The sequence below is a fragment of the Boleophthalmus pectinirostris genome, unplaced genomic scaffold (genome assembly GCF_026225935.1).
Source record: "Boleophthalmus pectinirostris isolate CB_2022bp ecotype Guang Dong unplaced genomic scaffold, ASM2622593v1 HiC_scaffold_12, whole genome shotgun sequence".
Lineage (NCBI taxonomy): Eukaryota > Metazoa > Chordata > Actinopteri > Gobiiformes > Gobiidae > Boleophthalmus > Boleophthalmus pectinirostris.
In genome coordinates, this window is record NW_026571018.1 from 26,607,171 (window position 1) to 26,629,641 (window position 22,471).

General features: G+C 38.1%; 1 protein-coding gene across 1 annotated transcript in view; it reads right to left on the reverse strand.

Annotated features, from left to right (window-relative positions):
• The window catches only part of nbeaa (neurobeachin a), a 131,587-nt gene that overhangs the window by 78,557 nt on the left and 30,559 nt on the right, over positions 1-22,471 (reverse strand). Inside the window, 2 exon segments of the mRNA XM_055148797.1 lie at positions 4,093-4,193; positions 8,992-9,223. Coding sequence (XP_055004772.1) covers positions 4,093-4,193; positions 8,992-9,223 — 333 coding nt within the window.

Consider the following 22,471-nt stretch of genomic DNA (forward strand, 5'->3'; position numbering starts at 1 on the left):
CCTACACACGCCAAAACATAAATCTCTCCCCTCGTAAAACGCATCCATAATTTCCACAGTTGCGTTTTAATACATCCCCTTTAAATAAAAATGAACCCTGGTGTACATGAGCTGGACCAATCAGAAAACTACGCCGGGCAGTTAGGCAAATGACAACAAGCACCACTGTAATTGGATGGGCGACTAATTACCAACTTGTTGCCTGTTAACTGGTAAATTAACCTCATTAACAAGAACATAATGGATTAAAAGACAGTGTGGTACAGAAGGATGCATTTATCAAGAAATCTGTACTGTCTCTTTGTTAAGGAGGTAGACACCGTTTACACTTTCAACACCAATTTGTACCAATTGGCGTATAATTCTAGCAGTGAAACCGTTGCAATGCAGTACTGGTGCGACATGTAATGCTACTTAATTAGCCATTCGCTGAGGTGTACTTTATTCTCAAGAAACCATAGGGATGCTTGTTAGCTTGGTAGCCTGGCATCCCAGATACATTTAATGGCCATCTTGTGTGTGATCAATGAGCCATTTGTTGTTCTATTTAGAGGTAAAATAAACAGGAACAAAAAGCCACGCTAGAGTTATAAGTATAGGCCACTGGAAAACTGTTGCCGTGGCAGCAGCTGATGTCGATCCATAAAAACAAATAAAGAGTCACAGGCCTGCATGCTTTCAATTTCTCATGTCTGGATATGATATCAGTGGTGGAAAATAAAAACTGAACTACTGATAAGATTGAGAGAAATGTTTTGAGGATGTGTAACATTCGAAAAAAAAATCTAAAAATCAATACCACAGAAATAATTTAAATGAATGAAATGCTATGCTTATGTTGCATAAACAGAGATTTTGTTTTGTTCATATCACCCACCCACTCCTGGTTTTAAGTATTACAATTGCTGTTGTTATCAAATCCCTAACAAACTAATCAATCAAACAAAGACATTTATAATAAAATTCTTATCTGATTATTTTCTAATGTAAAACTGACATGTCTTTGCTTTAAAAACAGATTTAGAAAGCGTTTAACAGTTTAGTTAAAGATGCACTGTGTAACTTTTCTGGTATCAATCTTCCATTTACTCAGCAACATGGGTTTTTATTGGTCACAGATCTGACATCTAACTTGGCCCTATTGCGTTATCTGTTGTCTCCATAGCGATAAAGTCAAACTGCGGAACAATCCAGGCAACATCGCCCTGGAGAGATGCTGATGACAGACTCTGCACCAGACAAGTCGCACAGTGCATCTTTAAAGGGCCAGTACCTGATTTTAATGTATTCATGTCAAGATATGATCTGAGCTTAATGTCTGTGTAATATAGTTTATAAATTGTATAGACTGACTAATACTGAAATTCCCCAAAACTGTCTGACATTATCACAAGACACAATTCTCAGTCATGGTGCAGTATCAGAGTGGCAGAAAGGACTAAGTGGCCGAGGCTAAAAGTTTAAACTGAAACATGTTGCTCAACTCGTTGATTAAAATCAGGTACATGCCCTTTACAGCTGCTGATACAGTTAAACATATTAATATTTGTATTTTCAAATGATCAAACAGCCTCCACAGCTTGCTCTGAAGTGAGACCTTGTTGATCAGACTAGAGTCCACAGAGTGCAACGGGCCCATAGCCATTACCAACAACCTTGTTCAAGCAAATACCTATTAAGCCCTGCCAGACCACAGTAATCTGAGGGAACGCTTGGCTCTCAGTTGCACACTCCATGCGGCGGAGGAGGAGGAAATGCACAGTCGAGAAAATAGGGCCTTTTAGTGAGTTTTTGTGATTGGACGACAAATTGAAAAGTGCAGTGCCCATTGTAACGACTCCTGTGTGTGCTATACGATACTTGTGTGTGAACAATATGGCTGTGACTGTGCTATGAGCTTACACTGTGTACAATACATCTTCTGTGGGGAGATTAGTCTAATATTACCAAATAAATACCACAAACTGCATGAGAAACCAGGAGTGTTTCAGCAAATGAAAATTTATCTGCAACCTGGTGGTAATTTTAGAGCTATATTAGAACACATTTTAAAGAACAGGTGTATAGCCAGTCTATTTAATGGGTCAATATAAAGCCAAAAATAAAGATGATGATTATTTTAGCATCTACATTCAACATCCTAAGATGTTATATGTTTTATACTTTTCAATATTGGAATCTGCAAAAGTAACATTGTACATTGTAGGGCTGTCGCTGGCAGGAATTCAAAAGACATCCCTGTGCATTCATTGGTTTATTAAGAAGGGGTGTGGCATTAGTGAAAGCTCAACTCTCAATGATCCGACCATATGTAACCTGAAGTGCACTGACAAGACAAAAAAAAAGTACTAGTAAATGGTGTATTTGTGTGTAAAAGAAAAAAAATTTAGTTCATTCCCAAATCTTCCTCCATGTTATTCATTCAAAATCTTTTACAATCCAACTAAAATAATTAGTGGACTAATATAAATTCTGGTTACCTAACATGCCACCAACCAATCAACTGACTAAATCACTAAAGCTTTACTGCCATAAATAGCCAATCAACAACAATGTACTTGTAAAATTTCCATTATAAGATTTTAATCTTAGTTTTTATATACAAAACTGCAATACAAAACAGAGATTACTTTTCCACTTTCAGTTTTGTATTGTTAGGAGTTAGGAGAGTTAGAAGAGCTAGTAGCCCAAAGTGCAGCTGTAGCATCTTTTTAAAGTCAATTTGAATGGGTCTGGAGTAGGACGTGGTGTGTACCTAAATCCTAAATACTCCAACACATTTAAAGCCTTCTCATCTTGGTTTGTCAATACAAGCAAACAAATAACATTTGGAGCCTGTGTCACACTAATGATGACAGTTGCAGCCGACAAAGCACTAAGTTAAATTGCCCTTGTTTCGACATGAGCCCTCAAATCAATCCCAGCACTTATATTATGCAGCTACTATTATAGAGCTCCATCCATTGCACTAATAAATGACAGCCAAGCTAATGACACCGACAAACCAACTTCTGCTGTACAGTTAGCCCAGTGTTATGTATACTGTAGTTACTTAATTACACCACCTCACCAATTATAACCAATCATATCTGACATGCCCATAATCTAAGATAATTAATCACTAACAAAGCATTGCACTTAACATAAGAAATATTGTCTATGAGTTGAAAGCTCTGACACTAACACTAATAGGTGAAGCTTAATTGAGTAAGAACTTTAATGTGTATAGGTCGAGGTGGAATATACTAGGGCTATGCTTGTCAGCGTCTAAACGGCATATATTTTACACCAGATGGAAAGTGTTTAAAGGTCCTATAGTACAGAAAATTCACTCTTCTGAGTTTTAAGCCATAGTACAATGCTGGTACCTTATCAAAAACATACATGGAGTTGTGTTTTGTTTCATTCAAGCATGTTTGAGTCGTTGTCTGCCTACATCTACAAGCTCAAAGTGCTCTGTTTCATTCGATAGTTTTCAAGTTTTCAGCTACCTTTTACCTTTTGTTCAGTAGAGATCAGCAATTCCAAGGCAGAAATTATCCAAATGATTCTAGTGAAGGTGTATGGAGCTTAAAAACACAGTACAGCACCTTCCTGTATTAACACATGGCATCACATGTTTGAGAGAAGAACTCAGCCTAAATATGCAGGATTTGTGTGTTAAACATGTGCCAATGAAACAAAACACAACTCCGGGTATGTTTTTGATGAGAAAACAACATTATAACATAGATCAGGAAAGTGTAAAATTTTCTTTTTACACATAAATACACAGTTTATAACTACTACTACTTCTCTGTTTGCATATTCATCACATGCAATCCTGTGTACTTGGTCTTGTGAATGCAGTTCAGGTCAGATACGTGGTCAGATTACTGAGATACTTGAGGACTTTTGGTAGGCCCATGAATGCTTCTTTTCAGTCACTCCTCAGGGCTTGTCTTTGGTCAAGCAAGACCTTTTTGGTTTGGGTTAAACTTAAGGCGATACACATTTTATTTGAGCCTTTTGAGGGCCCCTTCCGGCACTGTTAAATACTTCATACATCAACTTTTCGTCTCAAATATTTTATCATCATGTGAAAAGTCTTACCCAGATGCCGTTGTCTCCTCGTAGCATACTGAAGAGCAGCTTCAGCTCCTTCACTGTGATGCTGTAACTGGCCATGACTCCCAGCATGTCCACCAGCAAGTCTGAAAGGGACAAAAACATATCTAAAACATGGGCTGCAGTCTCAGTAGTAAGTAAATGTTGTGTAATTTAAAAGATGGGTTAATGGTTCCTTTATGTAAAGTGCCTTTAAGGTGAAAATGCACTGTATAAATAAATGGCCTTTTATTTGGGTATGGGCACTATGCCAAAAAATTATACTAGTTTTCTAAAGGCTTTACAATTTTACTTGTATAATGATTTATGTACACAAAGCAAGTTTCTAATAGGGATGCGTACACAAGATCTCATGCCACAAGATCTCGTGAAACAAAAACTGCCTCAAGACAGTGCACATATGATTTTTTATCTGTGTTAACCCTTTTTTGTCCAATCTAAATGTAATCTAAAGTGCTAGTTATACCTCCTTGAGAAGCTGTAGTCCCAAAACAAAACAACAGTGAAAACAAAAATACTGAATAAAATGCAAAAAAAAAAAAAAAAAAAAAAAAAGAACTAGTCTTGTCTCGTGGGGATTGTTGGCTTTAGATTTCGCTTGAAGACACTTCTTCTGAGAATTTAGTACAGAGCAGCATTTTTTAAATTCCATTATCAGGCAGTCTATTTGGCGTGGTCCCACAAAGAAGTACGCAACAGAGAAATATCATAGTAGAGGCTGAGATTAAACATGTATGAACACACAGAAAAATGCTGTTTGTAGGTACAATATCTGAGCATGTCCAGCAGGTCCGAGGAAGCACACATAATCCAATATGGGCAGGGACAGTCGGGACATCTTCACATGAGTCAGCGTTTGGCCACATCGCAGATTAAATATGGCGGAGTCATCAAAACTGGGCCGATTTTGACTTATAAAGTGTAGTGCCATCCATTATTTATTCTGTAAAAATTACAGAGTCCTTTGGTTATGAAGGAAAAGCTGTTTGATCTGAGTAAGCAAAATGAGCCTTGAATCTTGACACATGCACATTGATATTAGTTACTGCACTATTTTTGAAATAAAAGAACATACAGATGCAGCTTTGCCACCAGTGCATAACAATGAATGGTCTCTTATGTAAATGTGGGAATGAAATGTGTCATTCAAAGTGAAAAAAACAGAGGCGGGAACTAATTACCAAGTGAATAGTTTGCAGCCTTGAGATTTCAAAAGTAACAAAAGACTGACAAAACATTATTTAACTGTGGCCACCAATTATTAACATGAGTGCAAAAGGCTAATTTTTTGTCATTTTTAAAGAAAGCCAATGGAAGTTCTTTCTCTTGGATTCGAGCTAACATTTCTAAATGATTTCTATAGCAGCTTATCATCTTCTGTCTATAAATGCACTTAAACAATTCATGCTGTTTTGATAATTATAGCAATTTTTTATTGCTAATGCTAAATTACAAGACAGCACTGACTGTCTCTTAGCCCCTTGTTCACACATATTTGGTTATTTGACCTGCTTGTTGACTGGACGAGAGTGGTTTTCTGAAGAAGTGGAACAGAAACCTGATCAGGACTAGGGATGCACCAATCTTATTCAGTTCCAATACCGATATCAGTACTTTGACTTCTCTCTGCTGATACTCGATATTAGGGATACCAGAGTATGGACAAAATGTTTTACTTATTTACATAAAAGACAGTTAGCTTATTACACAAGAGATCAAACTTATTTATCATTCAAATAACTACTGAACAGCTTTGTATGAATAAAAGTTCAAACATTCTAGACCAGGTGTCACCAGCACAGTGCCCGTGGGCACCAGGTCGCCCCCGAGGACTACATGAGTCGCCCGCAGGCCGGTTCTAAAAATAGCACAACTCATTAGTGAGCTGCATTTAACATTTAATTTCATTCCGTTGCTATTCTTTTTTAATCACCCTTGCATTTATATAGATTTAAAAATGACAATATCTTAAAAATTTGTTCATTATACATGAAGTTCAGATAAGCAATTTAGAGGAGCAACCTGTTGTTTTTAGTGCTTACATTTTATGCAAATGAGCCATGTGGTTTTAAGTTTCGTTTCTGTAAAACATAAATAAATGTGCGCAAAGTTGAATTAAACACATGATGCTGTGGCTCTATAGTGCTTATGGTTCATATGTTGTAAAGTTGACTTTATTTATGCAGAAAATTTTAATTAAGAATCTGCTGCAGTGTAGAACCTGTACAATAGTGTTTGGGAACATTGGGTTTGATCTGCACAGTGGATTGTAGGATACCTCATAGCTCCTTACAGCTGGTTAGAACTTCCCACGCTTCCTATGCTAAAGGAGCTCATGGTTGTTTGTAATATTCCTGGTTTATTAAATATATAATTTTTGCACTTGCACAGTTGTAAGATTATGTCAAGAAACCAGGATACTGCATTTAAAACCTGGGATGTGCAAGTAAACGCACTCATAGAAGCAATAATGATTATAGCTAACACTGTACTTAAAAATTTAACAATTACTGAGATTAATAAAGTGCTGAATATTGATATCCGTTTCCCTCCTTGCTGTCATTGTTGATAATTATTATGAGAAATCATTAACGTGATCAGTGTCTTCACATTGATGATTGTCATTAATCATTATTAATAATGTATAGCTAAAGGAAAACTGAGGAAATGTGTTATTTCAGAAGAGCGTATCAAACTGGTAGCCCTTCGTGTGACTGAGCACCCATGAAGTAGCTCTCAGTTTCAAAAAGGTTGGTGACCCCTGTTCTAGACCAATTAATGGCCAATTATTACATCCAGTTAAATACCCAACCAGTGTATCAGCTCAACCACTATCATGGAATCAATACATGACCTGGCTAATTTTTCAGAATCGGCACCAATATTCAATACCAGTATCAGTATTATCCCTAATCAGGACAGTACTCGTAAACTAGTGAGTATGTCAAAATCTCTGCAGCACTTTTACTGTTAGCTAATGCGCTTAACCACCACTTTCCCATTAGGGCCTGTGTAGATATGAAGAGTCTTCTGATAGCATTTCATTACAGAGTCAGAGATAGGAGTCCTAGTTTTGAATCCCTTGTTCTTATCCATGTAGGTCGATGTCTTATAGCTTTAGTGGGGATTGAGTTCTGGTTAAGGAGGGACTATTTGAATATTAGCATTAAATTGATTTAAGCGCCGTATGCTCCGCCATATTGAGCAGTAATAAGTCATACAAGTTATAAAGCAGAGCGTCCCGGGGCGGTAGCTAGGACACAGAGGACGCGGGGGGAGGAGTGAGGGAGAGGACACACTCAGAGACGGCGTATTAAAGAGGAGTCAAGGTCAATATCATGCAGTGGAGGAATGGGATGCGGACGGGTATGGGATGTTTGGTAATCAGGCCCCCCATACAAACGGCAGAGCACAGAGGGGGACTGGGGCGGTCACTGCAGAGGCGTGTGCTGCACCAGTGGGCTCAGAGAGGAACTGCTGCAATGCTAAAATGGAGATAAGGCTTGTGTAATAATGGTGAGGATAATGGGAAGCTTTTGTTGTATTGAATTTACATAAGGACGCGGAGTAAGCAATGTACAGCAGTGCCTTATGGATTTATAAGCTCAACATAATGCCAGGAAATGTGTTTACTATTTATAGAAAAATTGGCATAAACCGTATAGACAAATAATAATCACAGTCAGATTAAAGATTTAAGTCAATAGTATGTCTTGTATGTCTTGTATGTCAGGACCACAACTGTAAAGACTATGTTGCTGTATATCAGTAAACCTTCTCCCACAAATAAAATATTAATACTCAAAGTTTTAAGTAAATTGGGGCCTTTAAAAACTCCATCCATCTACAGGATTAGTGGAGAGTTAGGGTAACTTTATGAGAGCAAGAGAAAGATAAGGAAAGACAACAAGGGGATCATTTTTAACTTAAATTTGGCTTAAGAATATAATGTAAAATGCAATAGTGAGGTTTTTGGTCTTTGTTTTGGATACCTTATAATTATTTGTTATCTTTTACAGCTTTAAATATTGTATATGCATGGAAAATAATTAATAGTAATACATAGCAAGTAAACATGACATTTCTATGCTCAGAAATATGGCTAGATACAACTGTTGAGCTCAATTTAATAATGTTGTCTCTAATTGAGCACTGAAATTATTACAATTGTTAAGTAGAGAAGTCCTGAATTGCCATCCAATGACATCATCAAGTGTTTTGATAATGAAACAACTTTCTAGTCAGTTTGGCATATAATAGTCAATTTAAAGACATTTTATTTCTATAGTAGGCGTGTGGAGAGGGGAAGTCTGGGTATCCCTGCTCAGACTGTGCCTTTACGACCTGGTCTGAGATAAGCGCAACAAGATGGATGTTGTTTTATTTACTTGGAAACATGACCTGTAGCTTCCCAGTCGCCTGCTTGTGCGACTTTAACCTCCTCTAACCTCGTTATCCTCAAATCTCCCTCACAAATAAAAAAAAACCCTAAATCTATGGTTACCACCTCCTCTGTCGAGCCTTGAGCGAGATTCAAACAGTACCATGCAATCATTGTGCTTTGCTCATTGATTCTGCAGTAATACGCAATGTTTTTCAGTCCCCTGTTCATAATATTATGAATAAGGTCCATATTTTTAAAAAAGCTGTTATAGAACTGTACTTTGCTATGAGTGAAAACAACAATCATCTAGAAGAAAACATCAAGGATAAGTAGCTTTTTTCAGTACATTTTGATGATAAAATCGCTATTTTGTTGGCGATTATCACTATAACAGTATAGAAAATATCCCACGAACCATTATTTTCAACCTTTTTTGTCACGATAAACTATATTATTGCTTATTGTCCTATCCCTATCCATTGTACTTTGCGGGCCCTCACCTGCAATCATGTCATCCACACTGCTCATCTTCAGCAGCACCTGCTGGATGAGCCCAACCTCCGTGCTGGTCTGCAGGTTGCGTACACTCTTGCGAAGAATGGCGGTGAACATACTCCAGATTTCGGCCTGGCACGTGACCTCACAGTGGGAAAGAAGCTCCACCATGCACCCAATGCTCTCCGCCTCCTGGATGATAAAGTTCATCTCCAGGTCAAACTCGCCCCCCACCAGCTGAAAGAGAAAAAGGAGCGAAATGATATTAGAGACGAAGAAGGTGGAGTGGGTAATGAGGTGAGTGGGAGGGGAGCAAACAAAAAGAGGAAAGTGATTTAGAGCTAACATTCTCAAAGTTTTCACGCCAAGTAAAACATCACATAATATTTGGAATTCAAAGTACCAGTATTAATGAAACTAAATTAGACCAATTCTTCATTCTGCATCTCATCGCAAGTGTTAAATTCTAAAAAACTAAACTAAACCAGGATCAAGCGGGATCAAAAACATATTAAACCAGGCCACTCCACTTGAGAAAACAGAGGTTTAAATGAGGGAAAACAAAGGTCAGGCAAAAGTGAGGGTGTGTCACATATTAAATAAGATTAAACAACCACTAAACCAGGCTGGGAAAGGCTGAAGATCTATTCACGGACATGATTACATGAAAATAAGATTAAGCAAATTCTAAGTAGCATTAAATCAAAATCTAACCCACATTGATCAAGAAAACACTTTTTATCCCTTACAAGATATTGTAAACAGAAGAAAAATGACCTGAATGGTATTGCCTATACATTAAAAAAGCATTTATTGGGTGCAGACCATAAGGAACCAGCTGCCAGGGACAGACAATTGTATCAAATGGATGACAACCATGTGGAAACAACTGCCCATGAATGCCCATTTATTTCCGTCACAGTTCAGCAGAGTGACTGACTGAGTGGGGAGGGATAACAGTTTATTCTGCAACATGTTTTTCACTTATGGTAAAGCTTTTGTCCTTATGTTGATGTATTTTTATGCTTTAGGCCTCCAGCACCAAAGAACTATCCTTCCTGTGAGCCTCAGCCTCTCCTCCTTTCCTCCTCCGCCTCCTCTTTGTGAACTACAATCACACCAAAAATGGCATGAAATGGTTGCCCTGTCGCCTCAGAAGCACACACCAGTCACTGCAAAGACTGATGAAAAACAGGTTTTAGCCTTGCTTCCCTCAGGTTAGCATGTATTCTTTGATCTGATTACAGACCCATGTGTTGTAACAAATCTGAAATCCACTGTATTCACCAGTAGTGCTGCAACTAATTCTTGTGCTATTTTGCAACTCATCCAACTATTGATCAATATATGTATCAATATACTTTTACTGCTGCCATAGGACTATTGCAACTACTACCTACTACTACTGCAACAAGTATTACTATTGTTTTATCCTTGCTATTTTGATGCAACTGCATAGAGCAGGGGTGTCAAACTCATTTTGGTCCTGGGGCCTTATCCAACCTACTTTGATCCCAAAGGGGCTGGATCAGAAAACTCATGGCATATATACTCCAAAAACAGCAATAAGTTCAAATATTTGTGCAGAGAAACGCAAATCTATTACAGAAATCTTTTTTAATTGATGAAGTCTTTCTTTTACAAAATATTATAATATTATGAACAACCTGAAACTTTAAGAAAAATGTAATTTCAACACAATGTTTTAACATGAACTTGTATGCAAAAAGGAATAAGTCAATTTTTCTTGGAAAATCCTGCACTCAGCGTCCACTTTTCTCATTTTTGACATTTTGCTGATGAGTGTGTCATGGTCAACAGTCAAAACGATCATCCTTTAAGAGCGCTTGGACAGAGACAAGTTTTCATTTGTGCTGCTCTGTTGGGAGGGGCCACGTACAGAGACGCTGGAGACGCTGCTATGCTCAACGGCACAGAAAATTACCAATATTTTAACAGAAAATATAATTAAAATATTTTAGTAGAAAATCAGCTGAGGGCCAGATTAAAGGTCTTGGAGGGCCGGATCTGGCCCCCGGGCCTTATGTTTGACACCTGTGGCATAGAGGTAGCATAGAGAACAATCTAATCCAGGGGTCTCCAACCTGTAGCTCAGGAGCTACCAGTAACTCGCCACCTCCTTCCAAGTAGCTTGCCAATAAATGGACAATGATTTATGTTTTATAGGCATCTACTGTAACTGTACCTCATCTAAGGCTTTCCGTGGCTCTTATACTGTATATATTCAATTTCTTGTGATCACTAAAACTAGTAGCTCTCCAGCATTTTCGCTTTGCAAAAGGCAGCTCACTTAAGGAAAGAGGTTAGAGACTGCTAATCCAACTGACTTGTGAGGCCAGCAGAGCTGTTTAATATGAATAATATAAATGTAGAATTTGTCAAGTTGTATAATTCTTATTGTTGTGTTTTTATGGTGACCATGTTTACCATCTGTCCAGTAACTACAGATGAAAAATAGTCTCTCTGGCTAATTCTGGTACATTTACAGAAATGTTGATTAAGGTACACCGTCCCTGCTACATAAACCAAATAAATACAATTCATATGGTATGAAATTATGTGTGTGTGGACATAACTACCATGCTAGCCTGTCCAGGACCTTCCACCCCTGGAGTAGAGCACTCTGGTCAGGGCGCTCTGTGAAAAGTTGAAGCAAGTAAGGGCCAAACTTGCAGATCAGGTCCAAATAAGCATTTCTTTGCACCACAAGCTTAGGTCTCAGGAGAGAAGTAAGCAAGAAAAAGACTTGGAGTTCAAAAACTTGAGTTTGCACACTCCAAAAAAGTCAGGAATAAGACTGACGATTTGGAGATGCAAGAACTCAGAGCTTCTCTCTAATAGAAAGGCAAAGAGCTAGAAACCCAAATGAATGCATACAAGGAGATCCAGTATCTGTATACCAGTTCAGTGAGAGAAAGCTTCTAGCTCAAACAAGAGCTATCCAGTACTAGTAAAGTCCTTGAAAAGATGAAGACACAACTTAGAGCACAGGACAATATGATCGCTGAGATGAGAAACACAAACAGGTCAGATCCAGACGCCTGCAGAGACTCTCAAACTACTGGTTTTGGAGTTGGTGTCGATACAACCCACAAAGACAGATGTGTCCCTAGATGTGATGTGCCAAATGTGAGCTCATTTGGACCAAAAACCAGGGACTAATAGCATTTTACAAACACACAGTCAAACGGTGGCGAATTTTTTGTCCAATATGGCCAACTTTGTGTTCATCATAGGGGTATGCGCCAATTTAACTTTTGGCTTGTCTTATTGTTCGCTATCACTGTTCCAAATTTGCTTGTGCCCACTCCCATAAGGGTCCACTTCTAGGTGGCGCTGTTGAGTTACTTCAAGCATTGTCTGGTATGGGGACTTTCACTGATGTTTAGGCCCTCAAAATCGCGATCACTTGCAAGAAAAAATAATAACAGAGAAGTAGAAATGGGCGAAAAACAATAGTCCTTGCCAGTTACTCTGTTACTGGCTCGTGCCAAATATTGCCAAACATTTGGTTTCTTACATAGCATTTCACGGAATTTGAAATGCATTGTTCACACAGGTTTTGTTTGTTCTTGCACTTGGTGAACCTGAGCATACCCACACAATCCAGGAAGTGTAACTATGACAACCATCATGAAGCCAGGAGATTGACAGTGAGTTTTATTAAATCAGACCAAACAGAAACGCACTGCAGCCCTCACATCTTTCCTGGTGTAAAGAGTGTAAATAAACGGAGATAAGAAACGTGACTAGCAGGCTATGACCAGGCCAGTGTGGAAAATCAAAACAGTCTATAAATATAGCAGAGTTAAAGTGGTAGATGGCAGCCTGTGGAGCCTCATGTCAAGTGCTGTGGCTCTGGTCAGCCATCATTTAGCACTGGACTAGTAAGAGGCAGTAAGAAAACACCAGGGAATACATACAATATAATATTATCTTTAGTAATCTATATTGAAATATTCCAAACTATGAAACTTGTCAAAAATATTAACACTATATTTAGAACATGATTAGGAAAACAGTGAGCACCGACTCAACTCAATGAATCTGAAAATGTGACAGAGATCAATTCCATATTAACTTTTTGTAGAAGCAATGGCTCAAATGAATATGAAAGAAATAAACCATGATGCTCTTATTTTACCTTGAAAAAGGTTGCTGTCCAGAATTGTAATAACTATTCATTTATTTGGGAGTGTGGCTTACATTAGCATTACTCCATGTGTGATATCTGGCCAGAATCACACACTTTCACAAAACTTTACAAAGAAAAGTGGATCTGGAGCTGTATTCTGTCTCCCTGATTTCACAAGGCATGATTGACAGGCAGATTAACCAATCCATATATGCATGGTGTGTTTGCTTACAAAAGGAGAAAAACAACACAAAGGAGAAACAGCATGGATTTTCTCAGAATCAACAACTGAAGCACCAAACTTATGTCATGTAAAAGAAGTTATATAGTTTGCTCTGAATGATGTAAGAATTTTCAAGAGAGACGGTGTTACAAATTAGCAGCTGTGATTTGAACATTTGGACAGGTTTTTTTTGCACTCTATTGTCCTATTTAAGTCCCTTCTGGATTCAAACATAATGTAGAAGTTGCTGACTGGTCAGACAACATTTGTGACCTCTTGTAGAGCTTAAGAATGATTGTCAAAAACGTTGTGACGTGACAAATGTCCATAGAAATGTTGGCAAAAACAATATAAAAGTATCATTAAAAGAGCCATGGAACAACCCAATGGTGGCTGCTGGATTACTAGTGGTACATTTATTTTTTAAATCAGTGCAAAATTTTAGCATCAAATCTCCGCTTGTTTAACATTAGGCTAATTGAAAATTCTATGAGGTGTCGATGACAAAATCCAGTACTCTATAACTATCAAAGTCTGCCCAGTTCATAATAATGATCCACTCTCCAATGTCCTTATTAGCAACAGATTAGCACATGTTGCTCGGCTGGTCCACTGAGATCTGTAGCATGATCTCTCTGTCATTATAATGTATAGACTGTTGCTCTCGATAGCATCCTATTATTAGCTGTGCCATTAAAACCTGTCCGATCTTGTTCTGCTATATATTTCATTAGTGGCTCTTCCTGCTCTCTGGTTCGGCCCCGTCTCTCCGCCTGTGGACACATTGATCCAGTGACAGTGTGGATGCATTAGAGCAGATTAGACAGTACAGCACAAAAAGAGGGACAATTCATTTATGTGCCATTTGATTCTCCGCTCTCATTACACAGAGCTGTAAAAGGACGTGGTAATAGGAATGGTCCTTCAAATACAGCATGTTACTGGAAGTACAGTGGTCTAGTCAACAAAAGTATTAATTAAATATTAATAGGCTGATCAATAAATTAGTCAGCCAATATACACACATATGATGAAAATCAAATCATTACTTTTTGTTATACTTCTATACTACAAATGTAATAGTACTATTTCCTCTCATGAAGTCAGGTAGTACAGTGTAGAGCTGCAATAATTTTGGAAGTACTGCAATTATGCTATATCAGGTTTAAACAGTAGGATTCCGCTCCAGGAGGATTAAAATGTAAGAGGAGACTGAAATTTCAGAACATAAAAAGATAAAGATTTATAGTACACTAGAACACTAGAAGATTTGTTCTATAAAAACAAGACATTTTGTTGTTTGCAGAGGACATAATTGAAATAATTGCAGCCTTTGCCATGTTAAAATTGCACCAACTCAAATTGCAGCCCTGGCAAGGTGCACAGCTTTGTGATCTTATCTAGCTTACACATTTAGCAGCCTGTACACTAATACAGAATCACACACTTCCCTGGGGCATATTACCTACACATGTACAGCTCAAATACTGGCTGCTACATGTCCCACCACACCACTAGATCACAGGCTGATGCAAACCACAGCAACTACCTATGAGCCCAACACAAACCTGGCAGGAACACGAGGCAGAGTGGATGCAGAAAATGCTAGAAGAGCCCACATAAAAACGCAACAAGCAACATCTGGAACAACAGCTCAATCTCCAGGCTGCCAAAACCTTCAGGGGCTCAAGCATACATCACCAAGACAGATATAGCAAGTAACTTCACTGTTTCTAGGTGTGAGAGATTTATGCTATTTTTAGGCAAAAAAATGCTGCTACCCAAAATGGATTTATGTTATCAGAATTTTATGTTAAGTGGAGATTGTAGTGAGCCAAGAATTTGTTAGAATTCTTCATTTTGGAGTGAATCATATTAATATTTGATTCTGTAGACCAGACCTGGGCATTGTACAGCTCCCGGGCAACATGCGGCCCTTTGGTTGACTCTGACCAGCCCGTTTAAGATCATTTGGAATTACAAAATAATTTTTTACTTTTATTTTAGAGGTCTTTTTTTTTATTACATTTTTTTGTAAGGCAACCTCACTTTTTCATTGCTTAGTCATAACATATACTCTTACCAGTCTTACCAGCTTGTCAAAACAAAGCTATTTACTGCTTTTTATAAAGAAATACTATTTATATTATGCAGAATCTTGCTCCCCAGCTGGAGAGTTTGTGGTGTGATTTAAATATCTAATCAAGCAAGCATTTCACTTCTGCCTTGTACTTTAGTTTATCCTTGACAAGACACTTTATCTGCATTGTCTCTTTAGTCACAGTAAGAACCAGGCTATAAGTATATCTTTAGTAAATTAGATCTGGGTACTTCTTTTCCACAGTTGTGAGGTAGAACCATCAGTGTACTTTTTATGTACAGTTAATTCACGTATTTGCACAAAGATATATTTAATTCTTCAAAAATTCAGACTTTTATAACTGTATAGATGAGACAGAGCATGCAGATGGGGAAGAGAGATCTCACTGAACACATTTAAGCCCATTCACCAAAAAAATCTGCCAGAAGATTACTCCAGACTAGAGCCAATGAGGTTACATGATTATGCTGTTTGTCTGTGTCTGTCCTAACACTAAGCAAGACTGACCCACAAATTGGAATTTATGTGTCATATAATCAGCACTAGCTTCTCTGTCATGTCAATCACATTTCATATTTGCACTATTTCTCCTGAGCTGAGGTATATTTGTATTAATACATTTATATGATTATGCCTTATTTGACTAGCTTGATTCATCGGCCGGTTTCACTTCGTAGAAACCGTCTGTCCTCGCTGTGTTAGAATTCATTCGCTAGACAGTAGGCGGGTACTTTTGTTCTTTTCTTTTTTAACCAATCACTGCTATTTGATCGTGACGTATGTAATGCACCACTGACGGGGCTAACTGGTATATTAAACTTTCCCCAAATCCCGTAGGAAGAAGGACAAAAAACAGTGCTCTGTTCCACCTTGTGATGTCTTTCCCCTGGATAAAATTCACCAAACATTCTCTTTGTCCCGGCTTTAAATCCTCAGTCTCAGGAATCATTGCCAATACAGAATGTATGGCTCTTTACTGATTGGGGTTTTTGCGAACCGTCTAGTGTATTCTGATTCCTGACCTAGTCACTGGAGAGAAATGAAATTGAGCGGAGGCACTAGGTGGTGCCAGCCTGGCTATTATTTGACACCAGGCCCTTGTTATTTTTGCTACTTATTTTTGGAATTTGTTATTATCATTTATATTTTTGTTCTTTGTTATTATAATATATTGAGAGATGTATGAGTTATTGGGTCTAAATAATTTTCCTTATGGATCAATTAAGTTTGTTTACGTGTCCAAGTTTAAGTCTAGTCAAATAAAACTTGCATATATTACAACCACTAACACCACTACCTCTATAACAATCTATGAAATTGGTTGTATTACTTAATAACAAATAATGAATTTAATTTTCTACTACCACTACTTCTATTAATGGGCAACAAGACAACTCTTTTGCTTATCCCAAAATCTAATGTAAATGGATGAAGCTAATCCACTAATCACTGCCTGTGATATCTGTGATTTAACTCAACCACCATGAATAAACAGGAAACTAGTCCGTGATATGTAAATGATAATATGATTATGAATACAAATTTTGATGAACTGCTTCAGTTTGTACGTTCATAGAAAGCTTTTACACAGCCTTGTACGCCATGTGACCCTCTCCTGTCTATACAATCCAATTTAACGTCTTGCTCATTTAGCAGACTACCTCGTATTATAAATTGATATGGATTGCTTGTTCATCGAAGCAAATCATAACACATAATTTTGAGTCCTTACTGCATTGGCTGACAGTGCTACTTTTTCTCAACCTCGCTTTAACCTTACACGTTTCAGTTCAGACCTGTTTTCAAGATGCATCCTGACAATAACGTAGTTTGCTCTCTTGTCTGTGCCTGTCCCCGTCTACAAATACAAAAAAAAAAAAAAAAGAGTGGAGGAAACCAGCAGCCGGTGACTCAAACTCCGTCGCTAAGCAGTTGCTAAGGAAGTGACACGCTCTTTCCCACCATCGCTGCTCCTCTGGGCTTAGACACATCCAACAGGTAAAAACAGGGCTGCATATCAATGTGCCTATGCTGCACTCCGCGAGGCTCTCTATGGCTTCATTTGAGTTCAAGAGCGTGGAGCACATTACAGTTAACCTTGGCACAGTCTTAGCAGCGGTCTGACTTCTAACACCTTCTCCCAAAGGATCCACCGTTGATGACTAATCTTTTATACAGCAGGCTGGTGTCTCTTCACGCATACAATTATTAACAACCATTCGCCCATCTATGTAGATCTACTGATGAATACAATTATGGAAATACTGGAACTAGAGCACTAAACTAATGACCTATGCTGGTAATGATTTTCGGTGAATTAATGTCTAATATCGGTCTTACTTTAATTCTGAGATTTCTGTAACTAATGTTTTAAGTGTGAATAATTTGTGCACAGGGCTTCCATAGTTAAAGCTCCTGTATTGCGCAAAATTGTTTCTTGGGAGATTAAGTCATGTTAGAATGTTGTTAGCTGAACAAAAACATACCTTGAGTTGTGTTTTGTGTCGTTCAAACATGTTTGTATAACTCTTTATTATTAATCTGTTTACATCTCAAAGCTCAAAATGCTCTGTTCCACCTTGTGATGTCAAGAAGGGGTAAGTTTTCAAGTTAACATCTACCCTTCATAGGGCTGCTCGATTACGGAAAAAATAATTATCACGATTATTTTAGTCAATATTGAAATCACGATTATTCATACGATTATTTTTTAGTTACACGATGCATTTATTCAGCATTTCTCTCTCAAAAAAACAACAAAAAAACACTTTGTAATTGATAATTTACAATGAAAATATTGAAAATAAATATAGGCTATATATGTACCTTAGAGGAGTTTTGCAATGTATAAAACATAAAATGAATAAAATATACTTTGAACATGAAATAAGGCATAAAAACATAAATGTATCCAAAATAAACTATATATCCTGCTGTTCTACAATCTCTATATTTAAAAAATAAAATCAACTTTGTTAAGCTTTACTCATTTCAACTTGATCATATGAGTTTGGAGATTCTTTGACACATAAATCGAAATCACAGTCAAAATTCAATTAATGGCACAGCCTTAACCCTTCACCATTTGTTCAGTAGAGATTGGCAATTCCAGAGCTGAAATTATCCAAATGATTCTAGTGAAGGTGTACGGAGTTTAAAAACACAGTGGAGCACTTCCTGTATTACCTTATGACATCACAAGGTGGAACAGAGTGTTTTCCATTTGAGAGAAGAACAAAGCCTATATATCCAGGATTTGTGAGTTAAACATGTGTGAATGAAACAAAACACAACTCCAAGTCTGCTTGTGATGAAAATAGTATAATGTGGGCCCTTTAACATATTTATATTTTGATCACTAAGCTGGTATTTATCTGGGCTTAGTGCAATTTGTGAAAAGAAAAACTAAACATTGCACAGGTTTCACTAGTTTCATTCCAATGTTTTGTTTTTATCACAAATTTACATGCATTATTGACCTATTTGTTTCAAGTTGTAATATTGCACCCTCTACACAGAATCACCTATGTATAACCTCTAATGGCTGCATTCACACTACTTCAAGTCACTTGGTTTCATCCTGGTTTAGTTCTGGGTTTAGTCCCAGTTAGATCCCACCTCAATTTAAACCCAAAACAACAAAACAGCATCCATTGCCAAAATAACAAGCTTTACTTTCAAGTTTCCAGATGATGCATGAGTCAGTCTCCAGCCTCTGTGCCTGCTTCATTCACAGCGAACAGGGGTTGGCAGAGGGTTCGGTCTGGCTTTGAGCAGGACCGGGGAGAAAGCAGAGGGAGAGAGGGAGAGGGAGGGAGGGGTGGAGAGGGATGGAGAGGGGTGAGGGGTGCCAGGACTGTCCCACACACATCACAAAGAGCTTATGCTACGACCAGCCAAAACCAGATCTCATAAGAGGCTGCTAACACAAACAGCCCCAGTGTCCAGCAACTGTTCAGCTCCTGCCCCGGGACACAGACAGACGGGCTCTCACCTCCAGAGGGACACGGCTGGGACTGCACAATGCACAATACATGGCAAAAATATGAGTGCAATACCACGTGAAACTAAATATTACAATAACATGAAGGGTTTCCTTGATGTTATTGTAATAAATGTGACAAAAACATACACATTTCGACACAGTTTGCAAGGTCAGTCATGCGTGTACATAAATACAGTAAGATAAGATAAGATGTATTCTGTAAAGGTTGCAATTTTTTAGCTATTACAGCCAATAAGATACAAAAAACACACTAGAATCACTTTTCGGCACTACATATCATTACACACATGATTTGCAAGATTATAATGAGCATTCTAATACCATCTATAAATATACCATATGTTTATTCCATCTGGCTATACAAGGTAAGGTATATTATTAACTCAGGAAGAAGGATGTTCATTGCATTAGAAACAGTTTTGACCCTTTGTACTGACACATTCTAAAGGAAATAGTAACTAACAATATAGGTTTAAAAGTATGCGGTTTTAACAAGATGTTTTGACAAGTCAGTGTCACAAGCTTTGTGCTTATAACTGGCAACAAAGAAGAAGAGAAATGCCAACCGTAGGGACTTTCTTTACAAGGCCTCCTCTTTACGGTCACCTCAGCTAATCCATCTCTGTGAACTTGGCTACTTTCATGTTAAATTTTGGAACCTTACTACAGAACTCTATTTTCTCTACTATTCATTCACACTTTTCCAGGTTTGAGCCCAATGTACTCCTGATGTGGACTTGGTCTGGTTACTGATTTAGTCCTGGTTTAGTTCTGTTCTACTACATGCATAATGAACACGCTCATTGGTCAAACTTCTCTCTGAGCACATTTATTGCTTCACCCACTCATTCTTCTGAATTTCTGTGTTTTTGCTGTTGATTTTTTCAGAGGTGGGACCAAGTCATCGTTTTGCAAGTCTCAAGTAAGTCAAGTCTTTGAACTCAAGTCCAAGTCAAGGCCCAAGTTAAATATAGGCAAGTCCAAGTCGAGTCTCGAGTCACTGGCCCATAAGTCCAAGTCAAGTCCACGTCGTCTGCTTTGAGCTTTAAGTCATTTCACGTCTTTAAACTAAGTACCGAAATGTTTGCTGTTTATGACTTTCAAAGATAAATTCTACTTATAATTATAGTTATAAAGTATAGAGTATGTAAGAGTTGTAGAAATGCAATTTTTTCCTTTTTAAATGTCAAGTCCCAAGTCTTAGTCCATTTCATCAAGTCAACTCTCAAGTCCTAAAAATAGTGATTCAAGTCTGACTCGAGTCCAAACCACAACTTGCAAGTCCCCACCTCTGTAATTTTTTATTTATTTTTTTTACTCATAAGGCACCATGTTTGTTTGTACAGACAGACTAGGCATTTCTCTGACTAGATTTCAAACTACACCACAACAACAGTGACAAATTTGATTCAAACATGTATTTAACACGGCCTATTGCTGGGTTTCAAGATGACAGAACAACATACAGGCCAATAATATGTAATACAGATGACTAAAATATTGTTAAAATGTAGATTTTTGTTCAAATATAGCAAGTTCTAGGGTTTAGTCACTAATTCATATGATCATACTCAACATTTGTATTCTAGTTTATTCATTTTGGAATATATCTGTCATTACATTTTGAGCACTCTCTTTGCAGTTTTTGTAGTCATAGTTTCAATTCTTTTGGTTAACAAACTGATTTAAATGGCCTGCAATCCCAGTCCTGCCCTTCGTCCACTCATTAGCGGCGCTTATGACACATCAAACACACACTGCTCCGCCTGATCGCTATTGGAGCCACTGTTCCACACTGAGAGGGGACAGGCTAGCACACAGCACCGCCACCTGTTAGCCATTAGCCCCATCAAACATGACAGGGAGCCCGGCCGAGTGACGGTCAATAGGCCTTTACCTCCTCCACTACCTCCCCTGTTGTACTGCGCCTTTCTAGTCCCCATCATTAATATGCAACTTCAAAGCGCGAGTGGGAGAGCGCTGGAGAGGAGAGGTGGCTGTTTGTTGATTCATTATGCGCTTATGTCCCGCGAGTGAGCGAGCGTTGCCGACGACCATTCAACAGTCCCCATTGTGTGGCGTGCGCGGAGAGAGGGGAGAGGAGGAGACGAGGGCCCCATCTACATGTGAGATCACAGATTACACACTTGATGCTTCGCCAGAGGGGGCTTGATGGTGGTAACGCGGTGAGATGGAAGCCAAAGACAAAGAGGGGAAGAATAAACAAGGTGGTAGTGTCAAATGTGGGGGAAAAAAAACTGAAAAGAGGGGAGAGTTTTGGAGAGGGCTACTGTGCAGTAGCAGTGAGGGTCCTCTTGAACTGAACAGGGAGATTTCAGAGCTGTTGTAGCAGAGGGGGGCTGGTGATGATGACCATGGCAAATCTCAACAAAGATATGGATTAAACTGTACGAATAAACTGGCCACTCAGTAATCCACGTGACCTCATTTCTCACAAAGAGCGTCGATAAGAGCAGCGTGGTTAACCTTATCACAGTCATTTTGGGGAAAGAGTTCACTTAATCTGAGTTTTACAAAGCGCGACGTTCAAAGGGCCAAAGGGATTTTAAGATGGAGAAAAATTGAGAGAAATCTGCAGAAGACAAAATTATTTTTTGACATTGCCTGATACTGCGGAGTGATATCAGAGGCAGACAGGAAATTAATCAAAACAATTATGATAACTAGTTCAGGTCATTTATCATTTTAGCAGTTTCATCTTCTTTGTTTGTTATCTAGATGTATAGTTCAATTTCACGCTCTTGAGCAGTTTGTCAAGCAAATAAGTTTTTCATTATTTTAATTTGAATATTATCAGTAATTTTCCACAGGCTTGCTTTATACAGAGCTCATGTTAAACATGTTTTCTATTGATGAGAGAGACATGAAAAGGGGCTAAAGTGTGCATCATATGGCTAATGTGACCTCCTTCATTATTTGTCATTAAGTTGTACAACCTCCTGTTCAGTTTTAGCTCATTCTTCCATATGAATAAATGT